Here is a 10,865-nt window from a genome sequence, read left to right as displayed (position 1 = left end):
CAAATATGGTCGTGTTTATTTTTTATTCTCTATTTTTTGTTTGACTACCTTATGTTTGATTACAAATTTTGCATCAGTATAAATTGATAGTGTGCAATACAATTGTCGTATTCACTAAACAGAGCGACATGGAACAGCCAGAATACATGGACCTTCAAGCTAGTACTAAAAATGCAGCTCAAAATATCTACCAAACACCATTTGATGCGATTCAACCTTCACCTAAGGCTAAGCTAAAAAAGAAATGGACAGCAATGCTCTTTGTTTCCCAGGTGCTGATAATAATGCTACAAGCAATTTTGTTTATCTTTATCTTGATGCTGTTTATGCAAAATTTTCAAAGGGACAATAATTCAAACAGCAGCACAGCTAGCTCCAGCACAATGTCCCCAAATCAGGATATTCAACAAAAGGTTGACGAAATTCTAAACTATGTCATAAGCCTCACCAGCAGTAGTGATGTCAATGCAAAGATATTTAACAAAACCCTAAATCAGATTAAAATACTTTCAGCAACCTCGTGCAAAGAAGTACAAGAGATATTACCTGAAAGTTCATCAGGTGTATACTTATTTGCAAGCCCTGATGGTAATGGATACCGCCATGTCTATTGTCATATGGAAGAACTTTGCGGTTTAGAAGAAGGATGGACAAGGCTGGCATACCTTAATATGTCCGATCCATTTGAGCAATGCCCTTCTGAACTTAGGTTTTATCAGTCTGGAGGTGTTAGAGTTTGCGGAAGACCATTTTCAGGTTCAGCCTATTTTGGGTCAGGTAGCTGTGCATCAGTTAAATTTCCATCAAATGGACTTCATTATTCTCAAATATGTGGTAGAGTATTAGGATATCAGTATGGATCACCCGATGGACTTCACATACGTTTTAATGCTTCAAAAGAAACTAATATCAACTCTTATTACATGGATGGTATAAGCATCACACGTGGATCTCCTCGTCAACATGTTTGGACTCTAATGGCTGGACTTGGAGATAGCTATTTTAATGAAACTTATAATTGTCCATGCAACACTGGAAGCACTGTTTCAGTGCCCAGTTTTGTTGGAAATCACTACTTTTGTGAATCTGGTAACTCTAATCCAAACTATACTCAAATTTTGTACACATCTGATCCACTGTGGGATGGTCAAGGATGCGGCACTCTTGAAGGCCCTTGCTGCTCTGCTCCTGGTCTCCCATGGTTTTATAGAGACTATGGTAGCAATAAGACTAATGATTATATTGAGCTGAGGATTTGTTCTGAAGAAAGCACCAACAATGAAGATACTCCTGTACACTTTTATGAGCTGTATGTCAAGTAGGCATTAAGCTAACTATATTCTTGTTATGTATGCATAATGTATATTTTCTCTAATACACCATTATTGCTGTATTGCCGTATTATAGTTGTTAGGCTGAAAACAAGTTTAAAAACTGTTAACATGCAGATTACTATAATCCATAAATAATTTTAATTACTTTGATTTTTACCAATAATGCTTAGTAGCATATAGACCACCCGAAATGAGAACAAGGAAATCTATATGAATTTCATTAACCTTGAGCTATGACTTACATTCAAAGGCTGCTTTTTGGTTTATAAAATAATAATTCTCCAATATTTGACGGTGTGTAATTTGCTTGCACTGAACATGGAAATGACTGAGAAGCCAGATAATGTTGATCATCAAGAAAGTATCTATCAAACGTCATTTGATGTACAATCTCCATCAGATTATACAACTAAGTTAAAGAAGAAACTTAAATGGAAGGCAATGGTTTTTGTTTCTCAGATGTTGGTCATACTGTTACTCGCAATTTTGTTTGTCTTCATCTTGCTGTTGCTTGTACAAAATCTTCAAAACAACTGTGAAAGGCCTAACCATGAACTGAATTGCAATTGCAGCACAGTTAGCTCCAGCACAGCTTATGTCACATCTCAAAATGAAAATGACGATATTCAACAAAAGGTTGATGACATTCTAAACTATGTCATAAGCCTCACCAGCAGTAGTGATTCCCATGCAAAAATATTCAATGAAACCCTAAATCAGATTAAAATACTTTCAGCAACCTCATGCAAAGAAGTACAAGAGATATTGCCTGAAAGTTCATCTGGTGTATACTTATTTGCAAGCCCTGATGGTAATGGATACCGCCATGTCTATTGTCATATGGAAGAGCTTTGCGGTTCAGGAGGAGGATGGACAAGACTGGCATACCTTAATATGTCTGATCCAACTGAGCAATGCCCTTCTGAACTTAGGTTCTATCAATCTGGAGGTGTTAGAGTTTGCGGAAGACCATTTTCAGGTTCAGCCTATGTTGGGTCAGGTAGCTGTGCATCAGTTCAATTTCCATCAAATGGGCTTGATTATTCTCAAATATGTGGTAGAGTATTAGGATATCAGTATGGATCACCTGATGCACTTCACATACGTTTTAATGCTCAACAAGAAACTAGTATCAACTCTTATTACATGGATGGTATAAGCATCACACGTGGATCTCCTCGTCAACATGTTTGGACTCTGATGGCTGGGCTTGGAGATAGCTATTTTGAAGACACTTATAATTGTCCATGCAACACTGGAAGCACTGTTTCAGTGCCTAGTTTTGTTGGAAATGACTACTTTTGTGAATCTGGTAACTCTAATCAAAACTATGCAGAAATTTTGTACACATCTGATCCACTATGGGATGGTCAAGGATGCGGCTCTCTTGAAGGCCCTTGCTGCTCTGCTCCTGGTCTCCCATGGTTTCATAGAGACTATGGTAGCGATAAGACTAATGATTATATTGAGCTGAGGATTTGTTCTGAAGAAAGCACAATCAATGAAGATACTCCTGTACACTTTTATGAGCTGTATGTCAAGTAAACATTAAGCTAACCATTTTTGCTGCATACGCTGCACCCCTAACTATTTTGGCTGCATACGCTGCATCTTTTTACTATTCCTGTACCATTTTTGCTGTAACTGCAGTACCTTGCATGCTGTAGTGTAGCTTTTCTCCCACGCATTAACATTAAAATTTTATAGTCTAGATCTAATTATGAAAATGGGAGGTGCGTTAATTAATTCAGGGTGGAGTTCGAGAATCAGAATGAGTGATGGCTGCCTAGAAGCAGGCTCTAGCATCAGTACAAGCAGCAGCAGTCCAGCGCCACTCCTCGCACAATGTATGCTCTATGTTGTAGGTAACTTGTTCGATATACCGACCATCATGCTCTCGTGGCTTCCCCTTTCTATGCGCCTCCAGCTCCTCCTCCTCCTACCAGCAGTTGATGTCTGCCTACTAGAGAGAACTCCTCTCATTGCTGATATTTCCGTCGATGAAGTATGGGAGACCTTGTATAAAGAGAGAGTTCAAGAGACGGCCAAGTTAGACTCTAGCTACGAGACGCCTGACACACTAAGGAAAGAGAAGGAGCTCTACTGCACATGGAAAGAGGCATACTTTATAATGGCATTCTCCCTCAAGCAGGATCGCTTGTTTTCCCTCCTATATGGCATATACAGTTGCAGTAGTGACACTAATCTGTACAGTTATTACAATGCTATAGATATCTATCAGTGTTTTAGTGGGGCGCTGTCTCCTAAAAGCAGTCACAGTGTTTGTGGGTTGTTGCACCCACAACTCAAGTGTTCTTGTCTTGTTCCGCTACGCTACAGCAACTTGCAAGATGAGGAACCATTCGCTAAAACATTCATTGAGGTTTTGGCAACGGCATGTCAAGTCCCACTCAGACATGTAATCGTTTCGTATCGAAACTTTAAAGCAATTTGGCAGCACTATCTCCAGGATCCTTACACGCTCGAGCTATTGTCCATGTTGCTGTATTTTGTTGAATCCATTTATATAGAGCAGTGCTACGACATTGGAGAGGAGGATACAAATAAGGGGCACCTGGAGAAGATCTTAGATATAGTTTTCATTAATAACGAGTGTCCAGTCAAAGTCGCCTTGATAACTAGTCACTTTGAAGTTGTCTGTCCGTACCTCTTGAAATGCACCAGTCTAAAGCAGCTGGAAATGACCATTAACATAACAAAACCAGAGCATCAAGAGCTAGTAGTGAACGTTTTAGAGCATCACCAAGACTTGGAAAAGGCCATTCTTAAAACAGAGGTACTACCCGAGGAAAAAACTGACAACAACAGTGTGCTTAAAGGCAATAGTTTCACTCAATGCATAGCTGCCCTGTTGTATAGGCCAGTTTTTAAGGAGCTCGGTCTGGACTCCAACTCATACGAAAGGACTGAATTTGACGTCGTGCTATTACTACTTCGCCAGTTCTTTTCTTCCCCCTACCCAGTCAGTTTGATACTAAGTCTCAGTTGTCCTAACTTTGATCCACTACCAGAGCCACTTACAGTACATGCAGAGCAAAAAAAGAAAGCTCTAAAGCTAAAAAAATGCTCCTTCTCTTCAAATCTTTTCTCTTGTCTTCCACTCAGGTTTCCTGTAAGAGCGATTACACTAGAGGACACTGACGATAACACTCTCCATTCGTTTGCTAACCTCCTTTATATTAAATCGGATTTTGCTTCTCTCTCGCACGACGTGACTGAAGTCAATGCAGAGGATGTGGGCTCGCTGATTTGTGCCGTCACATGTAAACTCTGGCATCTCTCTCTCAGCATTAATGCAGAAGATAAGGAGTCAATCTACCTCCTTGTGAGTGCTCTATCCTGCGTTCTCAGTTATCTGCAAAGCTTCAAATTGAGAGACACTCAACTCTCTTATAATGCAGCTGTACAAATACTTGAGGCAATCTTTTACACTCTCTCGCCGGCAAGGCTCCCGTATTTTGATTTATCACTTTCACTCAATATTGACAAGCAATTGGCCACTACTATGTATGAACAGTGGAAGAAGTGTGGCTCGATCAAACTGAGACGATTAGAATTATTAAATGTAGAAAGGGATGCAGCTGAATGCATTGAAACATTGTCAAGCATTACAGAGGAACTTGTTCATTTTTATAAACAATGAATAAAAAAAATTTTTTTAGTTATGAAAAATAGGCGTGACAACAGATCTATTTGGGTGGAGCGTTGCTGGTCAGATAAAGATCTATGATCGCATACAAGAGCCAGAGATGGAGCCTCCATCCATCAGTAACAGTGTATACAGTTTAAACAACTTACAAAGACAAACTGAGCAGTTGTCTCCACAAGAATTAAAGGAATTTGTTCTACAAGACTCAATAGGAACAAGAAGGCCCTCAGTATTAGAAAAGGAATCAGAAACCTGTCAGTGCTGTACTCTCAAACCCAAAGGTAGAGCTTACAAGAATGTCATAGGAGCTGGAGTATCTTTCACACTCACATTTAGTGCACTCATTGCTCTGATTAGTCTACAAAGCAGTCTGAACGAGGCAGAGGGACTAGGATATGGCCATTTAATTGTTTACAATGTAGTTTTCATTGTCTTTGGTCTCTTTATGTCCTCTGTGATCAACTTCTTAGGAACAAAATATTCAATAATATTAGCATACTTTTTCTCATTGGCATATGCTGTAGCTAATTTTTATCCTCAATGGTACACATTGGTTCCTGCTGCAGTGTGTGGAGGACTAGCAGATTCTATCATGCATGCTGGAAACAGCATTCATGTAACTAACATGGCAATAAAGTATGCTCCAGCTCTTAATGAGAAAACAGATCATTTGATTGCTTTCTATAACGGAATCATAACAATGTTCTTCAAGTTGTCCTATATACCCGGGAACCTGGCCACTACTGCAATTCTGTTTAGTGAACGCACTAGTGCTGGAAAGGATATCATCGACACCTCATTAGAACCGATCTGCAACAACACAGATGCTGCAAATTTGGATCAAACCTATGTCTATATTCTCATGTCATCTTTTGTCTTGATTAATATTGCAGCCATAGCAATAGCTTTTCTATTCATTGATCATCCTGGTACAAAACCAAGGAGAGGTAGTGCTCTTAAATTTTACATTAAGGATCCAGTGGTGAGTACATTGAAGGTGTTTAAGGATTGGAAAATGTGTCTGCTAGTACTAATGATGCCACTACCAGCCTTCCTAACAGTATCCATACTTGGGATAGTCCTTAAAGTAGGCCATCTTACTCATACATTATTACAGTTTGTGTACAATCCATGTCTTTAGTTCCTTATTTCTGACTGCATTGGTGTTCATTGGGTTGGTCTCATGACTATGGGTTATGGTATTTGTAGTGCATTGTCTGCTGTTGTAACTGGTCGTTTGTTTCGATACGTTCCTCCATTTCTTATGGTATACTTTTTCTCTGCTGTGATGCTGGGGACCACTTTGTTTCTATTGTTTTGGGAAAGAAGGCCAAGTTACTTGGTTCCATTCCTCCCTCTACTCATTCTTGGACTGTGTGAAGGGATGTGGTTTAATATTCCTCCAAGTATGTCAAATTTTATGTAGTTGTGATCATCATGCTTAACTTTTGTCTTCATTCATAGCACTAGTTGGAATATTGTTTCCTAAGAATAAAGTACCAGCTTTCACTGTTATTCGAATGTCCCTTGGAGTTGGATATACTGCTGGATTTGCAGTGCCACTATTAGCTCCCATAGCTGTCTCATTCTGGATAGCAAACTCTCTAATAGTAGTATCAGTAGTATCATATTCAATACTTGTTTTTATAACTCATAGCAGAGAGCAACTTTTTCCTCTTTGCTATCGCAAGAAAAGCAATTAATCTGTAATGCATCTCTTTTGTAATTGTGATAAAATAGTTATTGCAGAAATAATTAATTTTATCTGATGGAAATGGGCGTTACAGACTGCCATGCCATATATAGAGATGGAGGTCGAGATGGAGCAAGTCAATTCATCAACTAATAACAGTTTGATTGTAAACGACTTACAGACTGAGCAGTTGTCTCCACAAGAATTAAAGGAATTTGTTCTACAAGACTCAATAGGAACAAGAAGGCCCTCAGTATTAGAAAAGGAATCAGAAACCTGTCAGTGTTGTACTCTCAAACCCAAAGGTAGAGCTTACAAGAATGTCATAGGAGCTGGAGTATCTTTCACACTCACATTTAGTGCACTCATTGCTTTGATTAGCCTACAAAGCAGTCTGAACGAGGCAGAGGGACTAGGATATGGCCATTTAATTGTTTACAATGTAGTTTTCATTGTCTTTGGTCTCTTTACGTCCTCTGTGATCAACTTCTTAGGAACAAAATATTCAATAATATTAGCATACTTTTTCTCATTGGCATATGCTGTAGCTAATTTTTATCCTCAATGGTACACGTTAGTGCCTGCTGCAGTGTGTGGAGGAATAGCACAATGTATCATGCATGCTGGAAATAGCATTCATGTAACTAACATGGCAATAAAGTATGCTCCAGCTCTTAATGAGAAAACGGATCATTTGATTGCTTTCTATAATGGAATCATAACAATGTTCTTCAAGTTGTCCTATATACCTGGGAACCTGGCCACTACTGCAATTCTGTTTAGTGAACGCATTAGTGCTGGAAAGGATATCATTGACACCTCATTAGAACCAATCTGCAACAACACAGATGCTGCAAATTTGGATCAAACCTATGTCTATATTCTCATGTCATCTTTTGTCTTGATTAATATTGCAGCCATAGCAATAGCTTTTCTATTCATTGATCATCCTGGTACAAAACCAAGGAGAGGTAATGCTCTTAAATTTTACATTAAGGATCCAGTGGTGAGTACATTGAAGATGTTCACAGAGTGGAAGATGTGTCTGCTAGTACTAATGATGCCACTACCAGCCTTCCTAACAGCATCCATACTTGGGATAGTCCTTAAAGTAAGCCATATTCATACATTATTACAGTTTGTGTACAATCCATGTCTTTAGTTCCTTATTTCTGACTGCATTGGTGTTCATTGGGTTGGTCTCATGACTATGGGTTATGGTATTTGTAGTGCATTGTCTGCTGTTGTAACTGGTCGTTTGTTTCGATACGTTCCTCCATTTCTTATGGTATACTTTTTCTCTGCTGTGATGCTGGGGACCACTTTGTTCCTATTGTTTTGGGAAAGAAGGCCAAGTTACTTGGTTCCATTCCTCCCTCTACTCATTCTTGGATTGAGTGAAGGAATGTGGTTTAATATTCCTCCAAGTATGTCAAATTTTATGTAGTTTTGTGATCATAATGCTTAACTTTTGTCTTCATTTATAGCACTAGTTGGAATATTGTTTCCTAAGAATAAAGTACCAGCTTTCACTGCTATTCGAATGTCCCTTGGGATTGGATATACTGCTGGAGTTGGAGTGCCACTATTAGCTCCCATAGATGTCTCATTCTGGATAGCAATCTCTCTAATAGTAGTATCAGTAGTGTCATATTCAATACTTGTTTTTATAACTCATAGCAGAGAGCAACTTTTTCCTCTTTGCTATCGCAAGAAAAGCAATTGATGTGAATCTATCATTATTACAGCGTGAGGAAAATATTAATTGATTGAGAAGTCAAAATTTCATGTATTATATTATTAGTTTTAGCAAATGTGTTAATAATAATAATAATAAAGGAAAGTCAAACAGCATCAGAAATGTATACATGTACTGTAACAGCCTGAGTGGTATTGTTGATAAATAAATAAGAGCATTTGTTCATAATTAATCTCAGTAAGCCAGTAATACTAAACTCAACGCCATCACTATCATTCCAATTACAAGGAAAACTGCTACTAATACGCCATTGGTCTTGTCAAACTTGTGAGCTGTGGGTATGATTTCTTTGAGTGATATATAAACCATCATTCCTGCTATAATACCAAATGCAATCCCATACACCAGTGGCCCAAATATTTGCTGTAATACAGCCCAACCCAATAGAGCACCTATACAAAAAGAGTCAGATCAAAACTTCTACATAAGTACAACAATGAAAATGAAGAATTCTCTCTCCTTGCAATTTTTGATAAAGTATTACTATAGTACAATTTTTGAGCAATTTTTCCTTACCTAATGGCTCTGATATTCCAGAGAGAAATGACCAAAAGAAAGCCTTTAGTTTACTACCAGTGGCATAATAAACAGGCATTGCAACACATATACCTTCAGGTATGTTGTGAAGAGCAATAGCAATAGCCAGTGCACCTCCTAAAATAAAAAGAAGAAAAGGATGCCATCTGTTCTATATTGGACTGTGCATTGATAATAGAGTACTGTGCTGATTAGTGCTGTAATGGACTCATTAACCATTGGATGCAGCAATTGTACTTACCAAAAGAAGGATCAGAGAGTGTAGCCACAAACGTAGCCAGTCCCTCGGGGAAGTTATGCAATGCAATTGCTAGACCAGTTAATAATCCCATTCTCCTTAACTTCTCTACATCAGTCAGTTGATTTGTTACCTCTCTGAACTGATCCATTCCGTCAATACCTTGTATCTCTTGCTATAAAGAGAAAGAAACATTAAAAAATAGTACATACAACAACAATGTACATATTATTTCATCTACCTGCTCCACCATTTCTTCATAAGAGGTTCTCCTCTGCATCGAAGGAGCCGAGATTCTCGAATGAACGTCTCCATTGGGCAGTGACTGAGTACGTAGAGAAGGGTTGAGTGAAAATCCATCATAATTCTCATTATTGATGGATATGCTGACCGCCTCCATGTTAGTAGAGGCTGACTCTGCTACAGTGTGCATACGATGTATGCTGGTATTGGAGAGCAGGTCCTGGATAGACGCATCACCTAAATTATTAGTAGTGGTAGAGACTGTGTTTGAACCTGCTGATATGGACCTGTGATAAAGATGAAAATTATTAAGATTATGTCCATCATGTAGTCGTACATATAACAGATGCATATTAATGACAAAGTGACAAGCATGTACGTGTACATGCTACACTTACTATGGAGGTACAGCACATAATTAGCAATAGGCAAAGGAATAAAATGCTATGTGTATACATGTATATGTACAATGTAGCTCTGTATCTCATAAAGACACTTGTATGACAATGAAGGCTTCATCTCTCATTCCTCTCCAATTAATCTTGCACATTCCACTTACATCCTCTCAGTCTGCATGACGACATCATTGTCAGGGATAGAGAGGTCGTTGTGATTCAGTAGAACTGGGGAATCAGTATTCAATTGACCATTTTGTTCACCATCACTGGCTCCTCCTCCTCCTCCTTGATAATGAGGACCACCATTTGCTTGAGGCGAGGGATGTTCCTCAAGAGGAACGTCGCCGTGATTACCACTGGACTGTGACTCTCTCCGTCTTCCCTCCCTAAAGAAAATGCAGGGACACGGCGGACAAGAAACAGCCTTCCTGCTGTTATCATCTCTCTTACAAAATGGGAATCCACAGTCGATCTTTTCAAGAGCATAGACAATGAGGTCAAGAACGCAAGTGATTAATATGCCAAAAAAGAAACAGGAATAACTGACAAGGTCTGCGTGCTGCTCTGTCACACAGCAGAGGTAGTCTCTCGATTTACGGAGTATTTCGGTAAAGGAAACAAAAAGCATGACACCCCCAGCCAGTGCTAGACAAATGGATAGTATGGTGGTGTTTTTCCGTCTCACGAACGGCAGGAAAGGGATGAGGGCTCCCAACGTGGTAGCTAGACCAGCTCCTATCGTTAGTCCAAAGGCTAGTCCCAGTATCTTGCCGTCTGCTGCCATGGACGAGTCATGTGAACAGAGAGACGGGTCGTAACAATCTTCATTTGATTCAAGGCATTGTTGGAATATCTCGCTGAGACGTGACGTGTTGGAGGTATTTATGAACGGCCAGGGAATATTGGTACAGTCTATTGAAGAAGAGTTGTCAGTGTCTGCCATTTTCAGCCTCAAAAAAGAATAAAAGCCTACTCTTCTTCGGACTTCTTCTT

At 39.1% G+C, this 10,865-nt stretch overlaps 3 protein-coding genes across 3 annotated transcripts; 2 read left to right on the top strand and 1 right to left on the bottom strand.

Annotated features, from left to right (window-relative positions):
* Positions 1–5,052: 5,052 nt before the first annotated feature.
* LOC105316616 (protein unc-93 homolog A-like) lies at positions 5,053–6,759 on the top strand. Its single transcript, XM_011411659.2, has 3 exons — positions 5,053–6,091; positions 6,146–6,410; positions 6,469–6,759. Exons 1-3 carry the CDS (start codon positions 5,105–5,107, stop codon positions 6,705–6,707), a joined length of 1,491 nt encoding a protein of 496 aa, XP_011409961.1. The 5' UTR covers positions 5,053–5,104; the 3' UTR covers positions 6,708–6,759.
* A 12-nt stretch (positions 6,760–6,771) lies between these two features.
* On the top strand, positions 6,772–8,504 carry LOC105316611 (protein unc-93 homolog A-like). The gene is made up of 3 exons (XM_011411651.2): positions 6,772–7,808; positions 7,860–8,124; positions 8,185–8,504. The coding sequence occupies exons 1-3, from the start codon at positions 6,798–6,800 to the stop codon at positions 8,421–8,423; spliced, it is 1,515 nt and encodes a 504-aa protein (XP_011409953.2). The 5' UTR covers positions 6,772–6,797; the 3' UTR covers positions 8,424–8,504.
* Positions 8,505–8,536: 32 nt separating this feature from the next.
* Positions 8,537–10,837, bottom strand: LOC100640603 (uncharacterized). The gene is made up of 5 exons (XM_003382522.3): positions 10,034–10,837; positions 9,473–9,761; positions 9,235–9,406; positions 8,973–9,110; positions 8,537–8,848 (listed from the first exon to the last, which is right to left on the bottom strand). The coding sequence occupies exons 1-5, from the start codon at positions 10,813–10,815 to the stop codon at positions 8,631–8,633; spliced, it is 1,599 nt and encodes a 532-aa protein (XP_003382570.1). The 5' UTR covers positions 10,816–10,837; the 3' UTR covers positions 8,537–8,630.
* Positions 10,838–10,865: the final 28 nt, after the last annotated feature.

This window comes from Amphimedon queenslandica, unplaced genomic scaffold (assembly GCF_000090795.2).
Source record: "Amphimedon queenslandica unplaced genomic scaffold, v1.1 AMPQUscaffold_13521, whole genome shotgun sequence".
NCBI lineage: Eukaryota > Metazoa > Porifera > Demospongiae > Haplosclerida > Niphatidae > Amphimedon > Amphimedon queenslandica.
Note: the sequence above shows the minus strand (reverse complement) of the source record. Positions and strands in the feature narration are given on the sequence as shown.